Raw genomic sequence first — 22,617 nt, forward strand, 5'->3', positions numbered from 1 at the left:
TACAGCTCATCTGGAAGACAGGTCATGTAAACACATCTGCTTTTTTCCACAAATGCAGTATCTGCTTCTACATTTTTCCATTTATGTGCTGATGTAAAGCTGCATCTCTTAAGATATACGTTTGTTTTGTTTTAAAGATGAATGTCTTGTAATTTGATTCTCTTGGCTTATTTTAGGGAGGATGAACCTTACTGGGTTATACTCAGTCTGGTAGTGACTGTACATTCTTTAAAAGTTGCTGAGTATTGTGCTGAGTGAGGAAAGATGCTTTGAGGCACTGTTTTTAGTCTTCTAGGTTTGAAGTAGAAAGATTTTTTCCAAATTATGCTGTTGCTTCATGAGTGGAAGGAACTAGAAAGAGTGGAGAAGAAAGCTTGATGTGGAGCAGTGAATATAAAGTGGACTGTAAGAGGAATGCGGGACAGAAAGGAAAGGTGTTAAATGAAATGTGATGATTATAGGCATGATTAATGTAATATGAGTACAGTACACAACAAAATGTATAAAATGACTTAAATGACAGTCTTCAGCGCATAGAGTGGCAATACAAATATCCAAGTCTTGAGACATGCAGGTGGTGGGTGGGATTTTCTGAGTCCTTGCAGTGAAGGCAGTTAGAGTTTGTGAAGTACTTTGTAATCCAAGTACTGAACTACTAGAACAGGTGCTCGGTTTTTGAAACTGGGATGAAATAACAGGTTATTTCTCTTAGGTCTTATTTTATTAGGTATTATTCTTAGGTCTTCTCTTTTTCTTTACTGGGTATATTGCTTCTGTGATTAGAGATCTAATCATCTAGAACTCTAGAATTGCACTGTGATGTTTGGCTCTTCTGGTTGTATCACATACATGCAGGTGATAGTACCTCAGATTTACTGAAGTATTTGAGTTTATAAAGGCAGGTGGATGGTCTTGTTGAGGATCAAAACTTCCCATGCTGCCTCTAACAATACATATGTATGCTGACCAATTATTTGATTGAAACAGTTTAAAAGTATTGAGAAACTGATTCTATAATTAAGTAGACTTAATTTATTTGGGATGGATGGGGGAATATTTTCAAAGGTATGAGTAGAAGGCAAAAACTCATTTCCCATTGCTCCTGTTGAAAATATCCCTGTTGTAGTTTGTGGAGTTGTGCATAATAGACAAATTACCCTTTTAACAAACTTCATATAGAATAAAAAGAACTGCTTTGAAATGTCCAAACTGAGAACTCGTAAGTTTCAAAGGTCAAAATTTACCTTCAGCTGCAGTACTGAAAATGTTACTTCCTTGCATGCTACAGAGCAATCAAATTCTGATGGCTTTGTTGGTCATCAGGAATAGGATTTAAAAAACATTTGCATGCTATTTATTACAATATTTTAATGATTCTCATGTAGACTTCAACATGTGCAAATACTGTTAGCAACATTCAGAAGTTGTTTGAGAGGTTTGAAACAGCCGTATTTATTAGCTGGAAAACCAGGAAACATGTTGAAAACAGACAGACTACCACTTCAGGCAGATGCTGAGCCACTTAAGTCTTCCAGGTTTCATCTTTGTCCATGCGCTCACCAGCCTGTTGCTTTCAGTGAGGCCTGTAACTGTGGGAACGTCAGTCTGTGCAGTGTGTGAACTGTTATGTGGTTGTCTGTGGACTCAGAGGTGGGACACCTTTGTCCTTTGAAACAAGCAAGCTTGCTTCAAAGGAAGTGCATTCACCTCTTCTTCACCTCATGTCAAAATGAACGTGTATTTCAGGGTTGTGTGCCTGAGTGTCAGTGACTGGGGTTTGTTAGTTTTGTAACGTGCTCCAAGCAGAACATTGTTTGGGTGGCTTAGGCTGGGAAGAATTCACAGCTCTCCTTTCAAGGGGGGTGAAAAGTTACAAGCACTTCAGTTTAGCGTACAAACCTTGGCTGTATTTCTTTATTTGTAAAATATGGCTTTGTCTGCCTCTGTTCACAGCTTGATAAAACTACAGTCCTTAGAAAAAGAGAACTTTAAGCTGCATCAGTGTGATGCTATCAAAAATATTTCAGAGAATGCTGTGGGAGAGAAATCACTAGGGTGACTAACAAATGCTGGTATATCCATGCATGGTGAACTTCGTGAGCATTGGGATCCCTCGGAAGAGTTTGAGATTGCTGTGAGGAAACTGCTGTTACCTCACAACATGATAGCTATTCCACTGATGGGACTTGGAGTTCAGTCACAGTCTGCTGTCACACCTTATGGCTTGGTAGGGCTTGCTTCCTCAGCACCACTGAGTAGTTCTGTGATCTCATCTGCTTTGGGTGAGTTCAGTTTTTCTGGAGTGTCTTCTGATTTTAAAAAAGGTGGGGGGCAACTTTGTTTTATTGAGGAGCCACACTTTCCGTGACAGTGAGACAACTTTCATTAGGACGTCTGTTTTAGTAGAAGGGTGAATTGCAAGTCTGGCCAAACCTGAGTCCGTTTTGTAGTTTGTAATGCAAGCTATCAGAACTGAGTTGTTTGTCTGTCTGGAATCATCTGCTACATCTCTATTAACCAGTTTTGTTTTATCCTACCACAGCCCTGCAGTATTTGTATCAGCAACATAAATGCAGTAAACTTTGATAGACTAAATGAATTGGGTCTGAGGGAACTATAGATACTTCCTGATGTGGATTTTTTTTTTATGCTAAACTTTCCAAGGTTTGAAGCCTTTCTCAAGCCTTTGATGTGCATGAGTTCAGTAAACTTCTTCTGAAACTAATATACCTGATGTAGTATCTCAGCTCAAGAGAATGGGAAGTTCTGTCTTGTAACTAATACAGTCTAGTTTCTGTGACCAGCACTTCATTATTATAGAAATCAATTTAATTTCCAGGCTCTCAATTCAGTAGTGCAGGAACATGAAGAATGTAAAGTAACCCAGACGCGATTGTTTTTTTAGGGACTTTTCCCTCATAGTTTATGTATAACTTTGTCCTGACTAGAATCTGAAGTGTGTTATCTAAAGTCTTTGTTTGCTGTTGAATGTTTTTTGTTTGGTTGTTTTTTTAAGTGATACAATTTAGAAAACCTCCTGTATTTTTGAGGCTTTTAGTTGTGGGGAGGAAGGTTCCTAATGTATTCTACTAGATTAATTGTAGAACTTCAGTATCAACTGTAAAAACCAAAGGACACTTAACTAGTCAAAGATAGAAACCCCCCAAATACCCTAACAAATGAATTTTCTACTTTGTGTTTCCTCACAAATATCTGTAGCAGATGTAACTAAATACTGGGGGAGAGCTGTTGTGTTACTGCGTTCTGTACATGACTGCTGAACTGGGTAGCTCTCGGGTCAGAAGGGTCTTTTCTTTCTTCTTTTCTTTCTTAGCACAGCTGCAGTATGTGTCTAGCTGGTCTACAGTGCCCCCTCTGAGGGAAAAAAAAACTGTGCAGGTGTTTTCGATACGCCAGTATTTTTCCTTAGTTTCACCTATATATGGAACTTAATTGTCTGTGGATCTGAAGAGAATCTGGAGTAGGAAGCAGTGTTTTTTCTTTTTTATAAAGAAAACAACACTGAACAGAAGCAGGTTGTGTTCTTACAGACAGTGGAAAGATTGGAAGCTCCTAGCTTGTTAGGTATTTCTCCTAGGACTACATGTTACCCCGTATCAGCAAGGGAAAGGGCTGCAGGACATGCAGCTGAGAGATGTACACGGTTTTCGCTTCAGATGCTCCGCAGTGGGATTTCTTTTTTTGTGTTGTGTAAGCAGTTCTTAAAATATTGCACACTCTGCATTGTGAGTTGAGTGAAGAAGGCTTTTGAGCCGGAAGAGATGAAGAAGTTGGCAGGGCACCACGTATGAGGTGATTACAACTTCAGAATCAGCTTCCTGCATTCGGAGCTGGAATATATTAAACTGACCTTCAGGGGAAATTGCAGTGCTTATCTCTATGATCAGACTGTTGTGGAGAGAAGGGCACTGTAAAAACATCATATTGTGAGTAAGGTTTGAATTATAATCACAGGGTACTTCTTTGTTAATTGTATATTTAGGAGTAGACTTGATGTGGTTCCTTCAAAAAGCTTTTAATGACTTTAGGAAACTTACAGTTTCTGGAACTCCATTAACCATAATGGTTTATCTCTGTAGTTAGTTCACAGTCTTCTGATCTTACACTAAAGTGTTTGCTTCTGGTTTTCAGAATAAATCTCTGCCTGTCACTCCTTTTTTTTTTTTTTTTAAAATATTTTTCTAGAGGTATAACTAATGAAGCATGCCTGGTCACTTTTTTCCTCCCTTTGTGTTTCTTTCCGAATAGACATGTACCTCAAAAGAATTTTAATTTGGACACTTGAGGAATCTCTGCTGCAGTTAAATGCAATGATTCCTAAATGCTGATTCACTGATTGTTCTCCTGGGGTGGGGGTGGGGGGTGGGGTGAAGGCAGTGATCACGGCAAGTTGTTTTTCTGCTTATCCTCTAAGGAGGGGTGGAGAGGAGGAGCTTACATTGCATTTCTGATGCATTAACGGTGACATCTTGTAAATATGAACTCTTAGTTGAATTCAACTATTGCAGTTTACTGTGTAATATGTCATGTAAAATTGTGTGAAAAAAGTCTGAGTAGCTAACATCTTGTCTGCACTGGTGACACATTCATGTGTTACCACATTTTATATTCTGACATTGATATAAATTTAAATATCTAAATTGATCTCTAGTAAGCTAATGTGTAGAAACATACTGCTAGTGGGATTAAACGCCATGAAATTTTGACCTGTTCTTGACCTTTTCTTTAATAGGTAAGTTCAGTTCTACGCTCTACGAGACAGGGGGCTGCGACATGTCACTTGTGAACTTTGAGCCAGCTGCAAGAAGAGCATCTAACATCTGGTGTGTGTGAAGCCAGTCAAGAGTGGTGATTCTTGTCTTACTGTAACAAAATCTTTTTTTAATTTTAAAAGGTTATTTAGTATGAACTACCAGAAAAAAAAAAGAGTTTTCCATGTATTTTTCCTTTTGAAACCTAAGTGATTTTTAGTAGAAGATGACAGTAATTGCATAAATAATCTTCTCCACTTAAGCAAATCCTGGAAAATGAAGATTAATATTAGTTTCAGCAGTAAATGTCCAAACTGAGAATTTGACAAATGCATTTTTGATTGGCTTAATGGGAGTCTTCCTTAAAGAATTTATCCTAGGTTTGTGGAAAGTAGGGAGCTATTAACTTATTTAAAAGTGAACTTCCAATTGTGAAGCAAATGTAAACTGATAAATTTGTTCTTGAGTTCATAGATGGCATGAAACAATACAGGGAAGTCTTAACATGCCTGTGGTTAAAATTTGATTTACAGTTGAAATAGCCAGCTATGTACTGGAAAGTTCATCTGCTCTTGGAAAGATACGCTTCCTTTCTCTGTAGGGACAGGAGGCAGAAGGAGGAAAAAACAAGCCAAAGCATTCCCTTCAAAATCTGCTTTACTATCTAGAACTGCTCTGAAACTATTGCATCATGCTGAATGTTTAAAAACTCCTACCACATGTAGGTGGAATAGCTATCAGATTTAAGGAGTAATGGATTTCAAAGCTCCCGTCTTCAAATCTTTCCTGTGAAAGTGTGCAAGTGCTTCCTGTAGAGTGGAACTTTTTCCTCAAAGTTCTGTATTCCTTGCACAAAGCTGCCAATGCCTGCCTCTGCTGCTTGCATGTTCCAGATGCAATGGCTTTGCTGATGGCTGCTGTTATGAAGCTGTACGTGCTAATGGAAGGAACAAACTGTTCACATCCAAATAATCAGATCTCTGTTTTAGGGAGTAGTTGAGTTTGAGTAAAATAAAATTATTAACAAAGACTTTTTATCTTATGTTAAGGTAAGGAACTGAAGGAAGCTTGCATAAGTTTGATACCAGTCTTACAGCCATGTAATTTATATGTAAAACATACAGCCAAAAGCTATACAAAATTGGGGAAAAAAGCAGTAGTTGGATATGGACTATTACACAACTAGAAAAATTTCTTCTCATTAACAAATGGAAGTTGTAAAGTAATTTTATTCTTCTTTTGCTTAAAGTTCTTTTTTTTCTAAAGCTATTTAAGTTTAAGTAACTTGGTATGCTTGTGTTAAATATGTATTATTTTTGGCAGTTTTAGGACTTGGTAAAAAGAGCATAATTAACAAACTGTCTGTGAATATACAGCAGACACCTCACTCCTTTAGAGGTACGTGATGCGTGTTTGCACATGAGTAGCTAACATTATAAAACATCTTTGTTTCTTTAAAGTGGAGTAATTTCCATCATGATAATCCGTGTAGACAACTAATGGACTACCTGGTCAAATCACGTGTTCAGTAAGTTATACCAAGCATAAAAGTATTCTGATCTATAGCTACAAACTTTATCCCAGTACACAAGGCCGTTATCAAGGTTTATTTTCTTTCTTGGTTGTGTGTTAGGCCTTTACAAACTGGATACGTGTATTTAAAATACATGTGTTCTAAGGAAAAAGAGGAACACATTTTGCTAAAATTTGCAAGTGGTCAAAATTAGTTTAGGAGACTAGTAAATTAGTGGCCTTTTGAAATCAAATGTAGTTTTATAATATGAAGTCTTTCCCCCTGTTCTTATAGTGACACGGACTCTCACGTATCGAGTTCTACCTCAGTTCGCTTTTACCCACATGATCTAGTAAGTTTTTCTTATCTATTTTTAAGCATGCCAAAAATCAGAAGACTTTCCAGTTCTATATATCACTGATTAATCATTGTATGTAGTAGCTCTTTGTTCTTAAGAAGGGTTTTTGCCTGGATTTCAATGAGATAAACTGTTACTGTTTTGCTGTCTTCGTATATACATGCAAATTCATCTTTCTGGATGGTAGTTTTAAATTTAAACAGAGATTGTTTCTTCTGATCTAAAGCATGGTAATTTGAATCTAAATCACGTGGAAATTGAATATTCTGAGATACTTTATCATGGTTTCTGGAGATTGCTGGACAACGTGGATGGAGTTGTATTTCTGTGCACTGCTAAGATATGCAGGTCGTGGAAAGAATAAACTTTGTGTTTGTGTTCTGAATGAAGGAAACATTAGCAATTTCCCTGAATGGAGTTTAGACATTTGCCACTGGAATCTGTGGTACAAAGTTTAATTCTAATAGAAGGAGTGATCGGGAGAAAAAAGGCGGAGGCTTACACTGTTTCATACTGCAAGTAGCTTTAGAAAGTTATTAGTTTGGTGATGTCAACCTTTTATATTGTTGCTGAGTCCAGATGTATATGTGCTTGAAGTGTGCTACTGCTCTGTCACGAAAACATTGCAAATGGTCATGATTCTTAAGGTTATGATTCTTAGATTAGGAAGTTAAAGTGAAGTATGTGGAAGTATCTAATAACCTAGTCAAGAGGGAAGATGAAATTTTTTAGTATTTCTCAGAAGAATGAGAAACTTCCATTTGCCTGACCATGCTTTTGATCAAGAATGTCTTCACCTAGTGCCTGCCAGAACTTTGATTTCCAGCCCCCAATGTGTACCTGTTGGTTTGGCAATGTGGTTCCATTTGGGGAGGGAAGATGGGGGGGGGGGGGGGGGGCGGATTCTGTATAAGGTAAATTCATGATACTCTAAAAATCTTAGCCCATATGCTTAAAGGGGAACTTCCTAAATTTATTGCTAGTGTGAGAAATGTCCTGTTAGAGTGATTCTGCCATTTAAGAAATGAGGCTTTTAAAATTAAAAAGTTGTGAAAAAAGCACCTGCTTTTTGACACAGCTCATCTTAAATGGTGTGGCTTGTATTTTTTTAAATGCCTGTAGAAAGTGAGTGTTCCTGCTTGTTTTTTATTAGTATTTTTCTAGGAAAGAAATCAGGGTGAGCATAGTTATAGTACATTGCTTTAAGGAGTTATGAAAAAAGCTTCAAAAATGAAAATGTTTAAGATGATCATAAAATATATAATGGTATAATTTTGACACTTAAAATATGACATGAGTATTTAAATTTTACTCTTTGCTTTAAAAATCATGACAACTTTTCATTGTGATGTTTTAATTATAGTACTCCTTAAGAATAAAGGTCATTGCATTAAGTAGTTTCTTGGCCTGTTAATGAGATGTATAAAAGGGTTAGACAGCACATACATGCACACCATACTAATTTTTTTAACTGAGTACTCTCCTTAAATGTCCTGTATGGTGGTTAGTACTACTGTGAATTTCAGAGAACTCTGGAGTAACAGACTACAGAATACCTGAGAAACTGTACTCAATCATAAATAGTACTGGACTAGTTAGGGAAAAACTTCTGTGTGTTTCAGTATATTCTAAACTCAACGAGTTGAAGTTTGTCTACCAATGCATGCATATGTGGCTTTGTCATGCAAAACCAACCATTCAGCATGGATGTGCATGCAGATTAGGTGACTATAAGAAATGGGCAATAATTTATTTTAATTCAGATTTTTGTTCTTATGCATTATTCCTGCTTCTGTATCAGTTTACTTGTCTTCAGATTTGGAGTTTTTAGAGTAAATGGGATAATGTGCTTAGTCCTTACTTCAGTTGAAATAAGGCATATGCAAATGCCGCTGTTGTGTTGTATGCAAACTATTGCTGCTATTGCTATTCACTTGCCATAATGAGGACAGGAAAAGTAAGTAGAAACCACAGATTTGATAGTGTTTAACATAACTTCTTAAAACTGAGGCTAAATAATTCTAGAAATTTCTTCAAAGCAATATTTAGTAGAATACAGTTATACAATAAAAACAAGATTTTGTTAATCCTGACTTTCTTTTAGCTTTCTCTTCCCCAGATCAGGTTGAACAGGCTGCTAACCATAGATACAGATCTGCTGGAGCAGCAAGATATTGACTTGAGCCCTGACCTTCAGGACCACATGCAACCTCAAGAGGAAGCAGCTCAAAAAGTCAAGCAGTACTATCGGTTTTGGATACTGCCTAAACTTTGGATTAGCGTAAATTTTGATAGATTAACTCTTCTGGCTTTATTTGATAGGTGAGATCCTTGTATGTTACTAGCCTTCAGAAAGTAAAGATTAAAAAATGGTAACTGAACTGTGAGCTCTCATTAGAGAATCATACTTCACTGTACTCTGAAAGATGGAAGAACAATACAAAATACATTTTTTTTCTAAAATAACAAAAGCTATTCTCCCTCTTTCTCCAGCAATGCTAAAAAGAAAAAAAAAAAAAAAAGCCCCCTCACTTTGTGTGAGTTGGACAATGACATTTTTAGTAACACATCATTCATTTTTTGACCGATGTTTAATGCTGGAGGATGTTTCTCCAAAAACTAACTGAAAGGTGCTAGAAACTGGCATTCACTTGTATTGTTTCAGCAAGTAGATGAAAACTTATTTACTGTTTCAAAGCATTTTTCCAGAGGGTCATATAATACTGTAACCTATTATCACTGCCCTGTTTACCTAGTGGAATAAAATCAACATGGCCCTCCAGTTATCAGCTTTTGGAGTGTATTGAATATTCAAATTTTGGAAATGACCTTCCTTGAGGTGATCAATGCAGTAGTAATTCTGTCCCAGCAGAAATAATTAATTTTTTTATTCAGTACTATCAATGCTGTATGGAATTCTTTTTTTCCCCACTTCATATAGCTTATATATATAGTTTGTTATTCATGACTTCATAATGTAGGAACTGAAAATACTGTAACTTTGCTGAGGTATCATGTATGTATTTTTACTGTCTATGTATGTGAGGGATGGGCTAGTAGTCATCCTTTGTGGGGCTTGAATGCAGATTTTACAGACCATGCTTCTTCTGATTGTTTAAATTATTTCTAAAGTAATCTGCTAAAGTTATATTCTGCTTTTTAAAGGTTAATTCTGTAAGAAAGTAATTGCTGTCAGATAACATTGGAAATCCTGGTACCTCCTAGCTTTGCCTAAAAGTGTGCTCATGTAGTCTATGTTCAAACCTACTCGTAACTACTTTGCTAACAGCAGCGTATCACTTCTTAAATTCTGACCTTAGCTGTTCTCTTGCACCTTTTTCTAAACATAGTTAGGTTTTAATGCTTCTTTTTTTTCCCTCCCTCTAAAACAGGAATCGTGAGATCCTTGAAAACGTGTTAGCTGTCATCCTGGCTATTCTAGTTGCATTTCTGGGCTCTGTACTTCTTATTGAGGGCTTTTTCAAGGATATTTGGGTCTTCCAGTTCTGCCTGGTAATAGCCAGTTGTCAGTACTCACTGTTGAAGGTATTTTAATTTCTATCTTCGCTTTCTAAAAACAGTAGAAATAATCTAGGTTGGGTGTTGCAGGCTAGCTGGAGCTTTAGGTAAAAACCTATTTGTTTATTGTTTTAAAAACAAATGAGCAAATTTCAGCTACATGGACAGTTTGATGGATAGTCTCACAGTCATTTTACTAGAATAGTTCTTCATGTGTTTGTTAAACAGCCTTTTATTTGTTGTTCTCATGCACTTTTTTTCCCAAAGAAGAACAGAATCTTGTTGGTTAAAAACAGTCTGCAAGCTGAACTTGAAGCTTTAGTGTGTACATTCTTCTTTTTAGTGGGTACACCTCAATGCATTCACATTAAGCAATTGCATCTAAGCATGTTTTTAATCAGAATTTTAGTTATTTGGCATTTTTATTAAGTACTGTTAAGAGTTGCATAAGTAAGTTAGAAAGAAAGAAACGATATTTCTAAAGCTGTGATTGGACTATTAAGATGGAAAAGAAGTGGTGGGAGAAGGGGGTAAATGCACTCACTATAGAGTGGATAACTTTCCTCTTTCTTGTTTCAGAGTGTTCAGCCAGATTCTTCTTCCCCTCGACATGTAAGTCATAGGCATGTGCTGCTTTTACTAATCCTGCAGATATAAAACTTCTAAAGAGAATTTGATCTTTTTGGTTTGTTTTGGTATTTCTTTGTCTTCTCATAAGACAAGAAGTTTGTTGTCTTTCTCTTGATTCCTTTCTCGCATGCTATATTTTTCACTTATATGCTTTCTGTTTGTATTTAGCAAATCCTGGCCTTTCTGTTTTATCATGGAATGGTTTGAGTTGAAAGGGACATTAAAGATCACCCAGTTCCAACTCCTGTCATGACACCTCCCTCTAGACCAAGTTGCTCCAAGCCCCATCCAACCTGGCCTTGAACACTTCCAGGAATGGGGCATCCACAATTTATCTGGGCAGCCTGTTCCAGTGCCTCACCACCTGTACAATAAATTATTTCTTCTGAATATTTAATCTAAATCTCCCTTCTTCTAGTTTAAAGCCATTGTCCCTTGTGCTATCACACACTCCGTGACAGAGAGTCCATCTCCAGCTTTAAACTTGGCTTGTGCTGTAGAGCTGTATCATGCTAGGTTTTTGGATGAATCTTTAGTATTCAAGCAATTATTCTGAAAGGTATTCCTGATGTTGTAATTTCCTGTGGTAGCGTGAACTGACATAGCTTTGCAGATGTTTCATTCTGGTCTTTTGTAAATCACTCAGTTGTACTAGTTTGCACACAGCCTTATTTTTTCAATTCTGTTAGGCTGAGTATGCAATGCTCTAGTGAGCATTTATATTTGAGCATGGAAATGTTAATGTGCCACTATTGAATAATATGTTTATGTTCTATTGTGCATCTGCTAGATTGCCAAAACAATATTTTTGTAAAGTCTTAAGGTACAAAAAAGTTTTATTTCTCTGAAGCCTGTCATTCAAAATATAGGTATTAAGGATGTATGCTTTAATGGACACACAAATATAGATTGGTTTTCAGCAGGAGCAGTATCTGAGTAATAAACTCAATTGATTTTTTTCAAAATTAATATATTTTCTGTTGCTTATGAAGCCTAGGCAGAGGTTTGATGACATTTGGTATTGTAAGAAGCATTCTTTGAAGCTCAGGGGAGAAATAAGGGTAAAAATAACTTAGTTTAACTATTGTGTACTCATTATATATATATCAGAGCCACAAAAAAAATGTTGCTTTATATCCTGGCAAGGCTTTTGGGATTTTTTTTGTGCTGTTACCTCACCAACTTCCGTTCAATGTACAAGTACTTCATGAATAGAAATTAATTTTGGTTTTGAAACTGCCTGTAACAGAAGGGCAACAATTACTTTTCTGCTCATAATGAAACAAACGTGTTTTGTTTTTTTTTTTTTAAACAGGGTCATAATCGTATCATAGCCTATAGTAGGCCTGTATATTTCTGTTTATGTTGTGGTCTTATTTGGCTGTTGGATTATGGCAGCAGAAACATATCTACAACAAGATTCAGGTTGTATGGAATGGCTTTCACCAATCCATTGCTGCTGCTGTCAGCCAGAGACTTAGTTATAGGTGAGTGACTTTCACTGACTTGAATTGTTTGCTTCTCTGCAGTAGAGTATGTTTGTTTGTTTTTTTTTTTACACTTTGCGCCTTGTTGTGACACTTGCATCATCATTTTCTAACAGCCCTTCATTTAGTTTTCTTTGGAAAGAGTAACTTTAGTTTTTTAAAAAGCTAAAATAGAAGATTGATTTGTTCCTGTATATAAAATATATTCATCCTCAGCCCTGAACCTGGTGTTCCTTGTTCTTAACTTGGACCAGGATATGCTACCCTGTGCCTGGAGCTAGCTGCTCAGTAATCAAATATTTTGATTTGGACTCCCATAGCCCCTTCTCTTGTAGAGGGGCTTGTCACAAATAAGCGGGAGTTCTCTTAAAAGCAGGTTATTTGCATTTAACAGTTGGGTAGGACAGTATGGACGCATTTCTTAAATACCTTAGACAGATTAAATCTTAATGGGTAACTTTGAACACACCTGCTTTTCCATTGCAGCTCTTCAACTGTATGAAAATATCAGTGCATGAAAGAATATAGTAGTTAACTGTTTCAACTGCTTGCTTCTAGTTTTGGACAGTCTTCTGTCCAAGAAAAAGAAAATCTTGGTCTTAATTTGGATTTTTATTTTATTTTTAACTCTTAGTTGATGAACAAAACCTATTATTTCTCAGAATAATAGGGTCAATATATATCATTTGATTAATAACATTCTGAATTTCATGCCTCATGCGGTTTTACTTTGTTAGTAAATCTATATTTAAATGGCCAGAGGGGAAAGGTCTAAGCCTTCTATTTAGGAACAGCATTGTCTAGATATTTCCAAAGGTGCTTTTCTGGAGGTACTCATGCACTGCCATTCTTCATTTTGTATCTGTTACAGAAAAAGAATTTAAGCTAGACTTTTTTTTTTTTGGTCGTTCAGCATATAAAAACTGTCCTTACTTTTCCTATGTTTACGCTCTGACTTCAGAAGTTATCTTTCTCATCACCTTGAGTCACTACCGTAATGTAGACCTGCATCTCCATATATATTTTTTTGCTTTTATTTCTAGGTGATGTGTTGTATTGTGAAAGCAAGCTATATGTAAAAATAGCGTAGTCTTTTCCAGTTTTAAGAAGATGTGCTGGCATTGTCACCAGACTGTGTTCATCTTGATTAGTTTTTAATAATACTTGGCTGAAGCATTGAAATGCTTTTTAATCTTTGTTTTGCTTTTTGCTCTTCTTTGGTTGGTACCTTGCACCAGAACAGCTCTCCTTTTTTATTAAAAAAGAAAAATAAAATAAAAAAAAAAGCTGTTAGCCCTGCCCAACAGCCACGTGCACACTTTTGAAGCAACTCTTTAAGTTGCTGAAGCAGTGTTTCAAAAATCTTTGTGTGTATTGCAAAGAATTCTGGCTGGTAGCAAACACGCTATGTTAGCACAAAGGAAAAAATTCAGCTGCTTTTTTCCCAGTTCTCAGGTACAGCAGTTAGAACAACAGAAGTGCAGGGCAAGGCAGGCTTTTTGTTTGGATAACATCATTGCTGTGTCCTTACCAGCTGACAAGTGAGGACTGGTATCAATTATTTTGACGTATTCCACAAATCAGACTTAATGAATTTATCAAAATCTGCTCCACATTTAAAACAGGTGTTTTCTGTTATCTTATGTGGTCCTCTTTAGAGAGCAGTTCTACTAGAAACTTGAAAAGCTATGAGAAATGTTGGATTTTTGCTGGGCTGTTCAAATGTGTATTCCCAGATTAATTTTTTATTTTCTTCACTGTGGATCCAAGACAGCTCAACTTGCAAGCCTTCACAAAACAGCTTTTTAACCAGTCAGATAGCACTGTACTGTTTTTGTCTGCTATATAGATTTCCTCGAGTCATTATTTGAGATAGGGGTGTGACTTGAGAATTCTGAAAAATATTTTGTTCAGATCTAGGACTAATCATACATTTCTTAATTTGGATCAGTAAAAAAAAAAAAGGCAGAACTTTTTCTTTTTTTCCAAGCCTTGAGCCTACATGCTTTAAAACAGCTTTTAGTTATTTAACTTTACAAGGTAGGACTAGGAAAAGATAATCAGTTCCTCGGTACTCATCTCACTGCAGATTTTGCTAATCGGATGGCCTTTGTTATACAATCCTTCTATGGATATCAAGTTAGAAACGTAAAATTGAGACTTGTGATTCTCTATAACATCGCTGTAAGTCAGTTTCTTCCTTTTGGTCACTGAAGCTACAAGTCTGATTTTCATGGTATGATCGTTCTATCCTTTTGCTTCAGGACTAAGAGCTTATTACATGTGGATCTAAACGTTAACAGTTGTCAGATGATTATTCATGCATCTTTTATTCCTTAAGGTGGAAAGCAAGGGATATGTACAGGTTGGGACAGATGATTCTGTGTTTTAAAATTGCATCATTCGTTTATCTTTACTGTTTTAAATCCTGTAATTTACGGAGATTTTAATGGTCCATACCAATTTGCTCACCTGCATTTTAAAAGGTGTCATTTAGGATCGGAACAACATGGATTATTTTTCCACACAAATTCTGACAAAACAAGTAAAATTGTCAGATGATATTAGTGGCAGAAAACCTAGAGGTGAAATGGTTGGCTTGTCTTACATCAGTGGCTGTTGTTTGCTTGTGTAATTAAAAACAGGCAGCTATGCTCATGGAAACCTATCGTACAATGAATGAAAATTTACCGGTTTTGTAATCCGTAAGCATACTTGTCTGATCTTTGCTAAACTAAAACCAAAAGCCTGAATTGGCCTGTATGAGTTATTGTAGTGATTAAAGCTGATGTTTAAAGCAAAACAAATTCTGAATATTGGTCAACGTAACCTCTGTATTCAGTCACTTTTGTGAGTTGTTGAAGTACAGATTTACATAATGCATGTTTTCCTTTAAAATTATGGTAGGAGCACTTCAGTGATGTTGAGTTGAATGGTGTGTGGTACCATAGAACTTAAACTGAAGAGTACATTAACATGCTATGTTTTTCATATTAACCACTTTTTCAATTATTTTTTCAATTATTTTTTCTTCCACAGTGTTTACACTATGTTTCCCCATAGTATTCTTCATTGGTCTTCTGCCTCAGGTGAATACATTTGTGATGTATCTCTGTGAACAGCTGGATATTCATGTCTTTGGTGGCAATGGTGAGTGTGTTTTTTCACATTAGCAGCAAAAGCATTACATTAGGAACTGCCATCAGGTTAAAAAGCTAGTTAAAAAAAACTTAGTGATTGTACCATCTGTATTCCTGCCCTATATGTATGGAATACTACTGTATTTTTTTAAAAGGCTAAAGTTCTTCTGATTGATTACTGAGAGAAAATTACTATCCTCGTTAGTCTGTTGAAAATTATACTTGCTTTATTGGCTTCTTTTGCAGCTGTTAACCTTTCCCATGATAATGCTGTTGAATAAATGAGGAGATAAATGAAGCCGTATAAATCATTCTTTTAAAAATATTTTCCCGTATTGTATGTATATAGATACTTATGAATACATGCTATGGTTTGGGTGCTTTATATCAGAGGAGAGCTAGAACTAGGGGGCTGACCTCTTTTATATTCAAACCTAATGACATTCTTATTGATATTTTTATATTCAGCTACCACAAGCCTGCTTGCAGCACTTTACAGTTTTATCTGTAGTATTGTGGCAGTAGCGTTGTTGTATGGACTGTGCTATGGTGCCCTGAAGGTGAGTGATATTACAAAAACAATATAGGTTAAAGTCTTGGATTTTGTTCTACGCTTCCTTTTTTCTTAAATATGCAGAAAGTGAATTAGAAATATTAGTCTGATTTGGTAGGATTTTATGCTTAGTTCTGGTGTCAATGAAAAGAGGGAAAGTAGGAACAAAGCAGGTTTGCTATGAAAAGACGTGACTTGTTTATGTGCTAACAGGCTGGGTTTTTGCCGAAAACTCTTCATATTCTGTGTTGATTCTTGAAAAACAGCCATGTAACTGGCTTGTTTCTTGTAGACTCTACATGTATTGATGTGTTAACCTCTCAAGAGGGCTCACATTTTTTTCCAGTGGTGTAAACCGTAAACAGTATTTTCAAATTAATGTTTACTTGAAAGGAAGCCAGGAATGGTTTGTAGTGTCAAAGTGAAGATGTATGCCTACCTAAAAAAAAAAAAAAAAAAAAAAGTCTTTCCTTCCTTAAGATGACATTGTTTGAAACAGTATGGTGTTGGTTCTGTGTTAGTTTCAGGTCTTTCAGTGATCAAATGATCTCAGTTCACAATTAACTGTAGCATGTGCTCCTTCAAATTAGCCATGGCCTCGTTCTCTTCCACTGTGCAGGTAGTAAAAAGTTGTTAGAGGAAATACTCCGGTGATACTATCACCCACAGATCGTTAGCTTTCTGTGAATTTGTCTATTTGTCTCATTAGCCATTTGTAAACACATCTGTTAAAGACAGAAACTTTTAGCTAAGGATCGCTCTCTCCTCTTTGCAGATCCAGTGCGGGTTATGAAAATAAAATATGAACACTGGTTTCATCTTCATACAGCCCATTAGGAAAAAAAAATAACTTTAGAAACAGCACTGGGAATTTTCAGAATAATTGATGAAAATACAGTTCTAAGGACTTATGCTCTCAAGAAATGCATGAACTTCTTCATGAGGTTTATGAAAACTCATGACTATTAAATGATTGAGATGGTGTGGGCTTAAGGAGCATATACTACTATGTTAGAGTTTCTGATATATAGTTAGGCAGAGGTAAATACTGAATATTTTTTGACTGAAATTTCTGTTTCACATTTGTGGAATTGTAGTTATTTTTTTCCATTCTCTTTTTGTGATATATATAACTCTTGTATGGCAGATAAGTGTTAAATACCTTATCTCATTTTTATTAATATTTCATTTGTCTCCAGGATTCTTGGGATGGGCAGCATATTCCAGTTCTCTTCTCCATATTTTGTGGTTTGTTAGTGGCAATATCATATCATCTCAGCAGACAAAGTAGTGACCCTTCTGTGCTTTTGTAAGTAACTGTGCCCTTTCCATAAGGAAGAAGCAATTATCAAAGAGATACTAGTTATGATGATAAATACTAATCTGATAATCATCAGCATTATCAAAAGTAGTGTATTGGTTCAGTAACTGAATAAAAATTCTCAATTTGCACATGGTTCCTCCTTTGAAGTACAACCTTTCTTTGTGACTTCTCATGAGTTACTTATATGCCAAAGTCTGATTTTCTTTAATTGCCAGTCAGCTGCCATCTTTCTGCTGCTGCATTGGTGCTGAACAACCTGTAACCTTTCTGTAATTAAAGAGGTGTTGAAAGCACTAGCTTAGGCTGAAGCCCACGTGGACTTTTTGAACTGTGCTTTTCTCACTTAATTCACTGCTGTGTTCTTCCATTGAATATGTGCTCAAAGCACTAATTCATATTTGATCTCGGATACAAAACAGTAAGAATCTGTTTTGGTGATTAGTGCTCCCATCTAAGGTGGGAAAACGGTCATATTGCTCTTCTGAGTTGGAGTATTGATGAGAGTACTTCTGATTGAATTACTAATAATGTATGTAAAACAGAATAGTTCTAGTAGGAAAAGCACCTCCCATAGAACAGCCAGTTGAGGTTCAGTTGTCATGTATTTGGATCAGGCAGAGCTTGAACTTGGATTTAAATTCAGCCATAATGCTGGATGAAATAGAAAAGTAGCAGTCTGGAGCAGATAGTCAGGGGCTTCTTCTGTGGATGGGGAGATCAGGTTTTTATCTGAGTGTTCATACAGAAAGGAGATGGGGGGATCAAATAAATAATTATTTGCAATAATTATTGCAAAAGTAATTGCAAGGGACTCTGAAGCATATAGGTATGGCTAGCAGTGCTGCATATGGTCTTCTGAAAACTTAGGTGCAAGTTTTTGGGGTTTTTCGTACCAGCAAGGTCTGCTAAGAATGTAGCAGTTTAGTCAGCATAGCTAATTCGTGAATTAATCAGACTAACACAAATAATGCTTTTTTTTCCCTGTTGGAATTAAATCAGGGAATTCTTTGTTCCAATTGGTGTTGACAAATAGGCTCAAACTTTGGAGTATGTTGGTTTTTTGTCAGTTGCATGCTGAAGTTTAGTTTCATGAGCAGTGTGATGTCAGTTTATGAATTCAGTATTTGTCCAGTCACCCCTGTTGGTACTGGAGAAACTGCTGTTTGAATAAGATCTGGCTACTCATCTAAGTTCTATCTCTGGGGCCATTGTGCATCCAGAGAACTGATTCCTTTATAAAACTGAGATCTCGTCTTTGTAAATTAGCTCAGCCGTGTGAAAGCACTAATATGCTATGATTGCTTTTATTGCAATAAACCTTTAACAGAACTTCTGACTTTGCTTTATGTATTTTTAAAAGAGTAACAATGCTTTCTTTTCAATGGGTTCTTTTTTGCTTTTTTAAGCTCTTTAGTGCAATCAAAATTTTTTCCTAATTCTGAAGACAAAAACCCTGAGGATCCTCTGTCTGAAGTGAAAGATCCTTTACCTGAAAAGCTTAGAAACTCTGTGGTAAGTAGACTTTTATTTTGTTGTCTAAGCCTTTACTTATGTTGATCAGTATAGCATTAGTCTGGATCTTACTTGGCTCACATTTGTCAGTTACCATGGTGTTGATTAGGATTGAATATCAGAGCACAAAGATAATATTAAAGTCTCAGTAGCTTTAAGAATTTTAAGTGCAGTATATATCTTTCTCACATAACCCACAACCCATTAATAATAATTTCTTGAAAATATTAGTTATTTCTAGATAAAATATTAGATATTTCTGTAAAATATCAGATAATCTGTATCAAGGGAAAGAAACCCATTTTATATTATGGGAGGGGTTCACCCTCCTTGATAAGGAGGGTGGTGCTCCCACATCAAAGAAGTTGCTATTGCACATAAAAGAAAAACAGAAAAAAGGACTCCTAGTCCATGCTGTGCTAGGGGGTCAAGTTCGCTCTGTATTACATGCACATGTACATGCACGAATTCACGTACAAGCCTGCACTCCTGAGCTGGGATTTTAGAAAGGCAACCCATGAACTTTATGCAAGAAAATGCAGTATACAATACTGGAGAGAAGAAATCTTTAAGAATGGAATCAGTTGTAATGTTTTTTTAATTAAAAATTTAGCATTTGAGAGAGAAACTGCAACTGTATGCCTGCTTTGACAGGCAGCAGCTCACCCAGCCTAAGGAATTGTACTGGGTCGATTTCATAGTCTAAAAATGCATGCATCTAGTTATTAAGCCTTGTTCACTACAAAGGTAAACCTCTGTAAGCAGAACTTCTTGTGCACTGTTGTACAATTTTAGTGCTACCTATAAAAGTGACATTTCTTTTAAATCTGCAAATGAACCAATATACTATACCAAGAATATGTTTATAGTGCAATTTAAGTTATTTAGATGGAGACATGGAACAACTGGCATTCCCTAGTGTTACATTCAGTGAAGGATCACTGAATTTTCTTCTAGCTCATGTCAATAACAAGAGGTACTCGCTTTTTTTTTTTTTTGTGGTAGTGCACTGGGAAAGATTAATGGGAGTAATAGTATAGTACCTCAGTATTTCTAGTAATTGTGAGCAAAAGCTGTGTGTTTGTGTTCCAGAAGGGCAAAAACATAAAATGGTGGAAAGGCTCTTAAAGAGCAGATGTAACCTCTTCCATTTACTTCAGCACATTATTCTTTTTTTATGCAATGGAATAGTAAGTAAAAGACATAGGAAATTCAATTGTACAAAGAAATGTCAAATGGCTGTTTAACCTTGCATGGGTCCTGTCTCTAGGTGAGTAACTGTATAGACAGGCTTCTTCTCATACAGCAGGCAAGCACAACAGGATCTAATGTATAGAAACTGCAAGTAGACATTTAAAGTAGAGAAACTGCAGTCTTTTTACCATTACTCTGAGAGACAGACCTTAGGAGCTCTAACTCTCAAACTATATCTTAGTTGCTTGGAGAGTGTGAGGGCTGAAGGATGATCATGATGTATTCTTTCTTTCAGTATTTTTAAAAATCAGGATTTCTTGTCTTCTGAAAAATAAGCTATGTGCCAAGAATTTAGGATCTTGAAGCAGTAACTGCTGCGTGTAACTTATTTTGCCAGTTTTAGAGCAGTTAATCCCATAATGCTTTCCTGGTATGAAAATATTAATGCTGTGTTTAGAGGGGGAACAGGTCTAAACTAGGAAGATTCTGACTTCAAGTGACCCTGAGTATGTATCGCCCTCTTGTGACTCAGTCTGGCACTAATCGGTTTGTTGTTTTCTTCCCATTCCCAACAAATAGTTTCCTCTCTTAAGGACAACAGAAAATTCAAACTCATTCCTCAGGGTTATTTTAAAGCTATCCTTTCTCCTTCTGTAGAGGAGAGGGGGGAAAACAGAGAGAGCATTATCGTTTTTCCACCAGATACTTAGCTTTGTCTAGGCAGCTGTCTTCCAGAGTTCTTAATTGCTCCATAGCAATTCATAGATCATAAATGGGAAATTTGGTTAGCCCTTCCAACTCTTTCTTTAGTGCTATAGAGGGGATCCTTACACCCCTTCGTGGTCCAGAATGAGAAGGAGAGAAGATACTGTGTATATTAACTTCTCTTGTTCCACTTTGAGTAGGTGTCTTTGTGGTTTTTAACTTCCTTGAACTAATGCGCTTGGCCATAAGATTTACCTTGTGAAATTTCTGATAACTTCAGTGGAAGTAATTAACACTGGCACCATTCGAAAATCCTTTAATCGGTTTCACTGCTATTGCTGGTGAGGATTAAGATTCTGAAGAGAAAAACCGAAGTTGGTGTTTCCTAAAATTTTGTTTTCACTTTCCAGAGTGAAAGATTGCAGTCTGACCTGATTGTGTGTATAGTCATCGGTGTACTCTATTTTGCAATTCATGTCAGTACAGTATTTACAGTTTTACAGGTAAGGTGTTTCATCAAATCTGCTAGTATTTTCTGCATACAAATGTTCTAATGCTATATAATACTCGTGTGCATCGTTCTCCTGACTAGTTTTAGATGGTCTTTAAATATGTAGTGTAGTGACAAGTACCAAGTACAGGACAGGAGATCGTCACATTTCACTTTTGTGTTTGAAATCTTCCTCCGTTTCTCAGGTGTGTGGGTTTTTTTTCCTTCTGTATTTTTGAGTCTCTAGCACACAAAATGCCCTCTTTCTTAATCTCTTTCTTAATCTGTCTCAGATAAGTTAGTGTCAGAATCATTTTGGAATGAGAAAAAAATGCTCAAAGCTCTTATGTTATTAATGTAAGATTTTTGTTTTTTTATAAAACACCTAAATTTTGTTCAATTCTTCTCTTGTTTAGCCTATTTTAAGTTATGTTCTCTATGCATTGGTGGGTACGGTAGGCTTTGTGGCCCATTATGTTCTGCCTCAACTCCGAAAGCAACTTCCTTGGCATTGCTTTTCTCACCCACTGCTGAAAACCAAGGAATACTATCAGTTTGAAGTCCGAAGTAAGTATCATTAATGATACCATTCTTGGATTTTCAGTTATAGCTGACTTAACTTGTATTAGTGGTTTATATACTTCATATTTTTGCTTTATTATTTGATATACTCTAGTGGAGCATTTCGTGGCATATGATATAGTTATGTCTAAGTTTCTCAGATCATCATCAGTTCAAAGATATATAAAATACCATGTAATATATTTTCCTCATGCTTTGATTCCATGTGCTTACAGTATTTCAGAGCAGTTCCACACAGTCTTCAAAATCTGAAGTTTCAAAGTTTGTGATAATGATTGCCTTAAATAATTTTTAGCTAAGTTGGATTGTTTGTTCACTAGGTATTTCTTTAAGATACTGAGTCTTCAAGTTTTTAGAGGATTAGATATGGTTAATGCTGTTGGAGACTTGAGCTTGACATAGACCTGATTCTTATTGATACTGTTCACAGGTTGAGCAGTAAAGCTGTACTCTATCTAAATGAATAGGTTTTTTCTTCATAGTTTAATCATAAACGACTTGGATCAAGAGTTTTGATTCTGTTACTTGAGTTTGATTTGACAATCTGATTTCTTCTTTTTAATATTTCCTGATAGATGCTGCACATGTTATGTGGTTTGAGAAACTTCACATTTGGCTCCTTTTTGTAGAGAAAAATGTTATCTATCCACTGATAGTCCTCAATGAGCTTAGTAGCAGCGCTAAGAATATTGCTAGTCCAAAGAAACTGGATACTGAGTAAGTAGAAAAGGCTATCAAGTAGTCTGAGTATGTCTACTGTGGTGGGAAATAGTGAGTTGTGGACTCAGTAGCAAGATAGTAATGCTATTGCCTTAAATACAGCAAGGAATAAATACAA

General features: G+C 36.1%; 1 protein-coding gene across 6 annotated transcripts in view; it reads left to right on the plus strand.

Annotated features, from left to right (window-relative positions):
• PCNX1 (pecanex 1) overlaps window positions 1–22,617 on the plus strand; it is an 85,970-nt gene that overhangs the window by 40,990 nt on the left and 22,363 nt on the right. For 5 of the 6 annotated variants that reach the window (XM_035539516.2, XM_035539512.2, XM_050710965.1 and 2 more), the window contains 13 exons: window positions 4,754–4,844; window positions 6,580–6,637; window positions 8,748–8,965; window positions 10,036–10,189; window positions 10,742–10,774; window positions 12,108–12,279; window positions 15,319–15,429; window positions 15,888–15,979; window positions 17,172–17,281; window positions 18,703–18,808; window positions 21,118–21,210; window positions 21,614–21,764; window positions 22,355–22,496. In XM_035539516.2, coding sequence (XP_035395409.1) covers window positions 4,754–4,844; window positions 6,580–6,637; window positions 8,748–8,965; window positions 10,036–10,189; window positions 10,742–10,774; window positions 12,108–12,279; window positions 15,319–15,429; window positions 15,888–15,979; window positions 17,172–17,281; window positions 18,703–18,808; window positions 21,118–21,210; window positions 21,614–21,764; window positions 22,355–22,496 — 1,531 coding nt within the window. The remainder of the gene's footprint in view (window positions 1–4,753; window positions 4,845–6,579; window positions 6,638–8,747; window positions 8,966–10,035; window positions 10,190–10,741; window positions 10,775–12,107; window positions 12,280–15,318; window positions 15,430–15,887; window positions 15,980–17,171; window positions 17,282–18,702; window positions 18,809–21,117; window positions 21,211–21,613; window positions 21,765–22,354; window positions 22,497–22,617) is intronic. The other variant, XM_050710964.1, reaches the window with a different exon arrangement.

This window comes from Cygnus atratus, chromosome 5, assembly GCF_013377495.2.
Source record: "Cygnus atratus isolate AKBS03 ecotype Queensland, Australia chromosome 5, CAtr_DNAZoo_HiC_assembly, whole genome shotgun sequence".
NCBI lineage: Eukaryota > Metazoa > Chordata > Aves > Anseriformes > Anatidae > Cygnus > Cygnus atratus.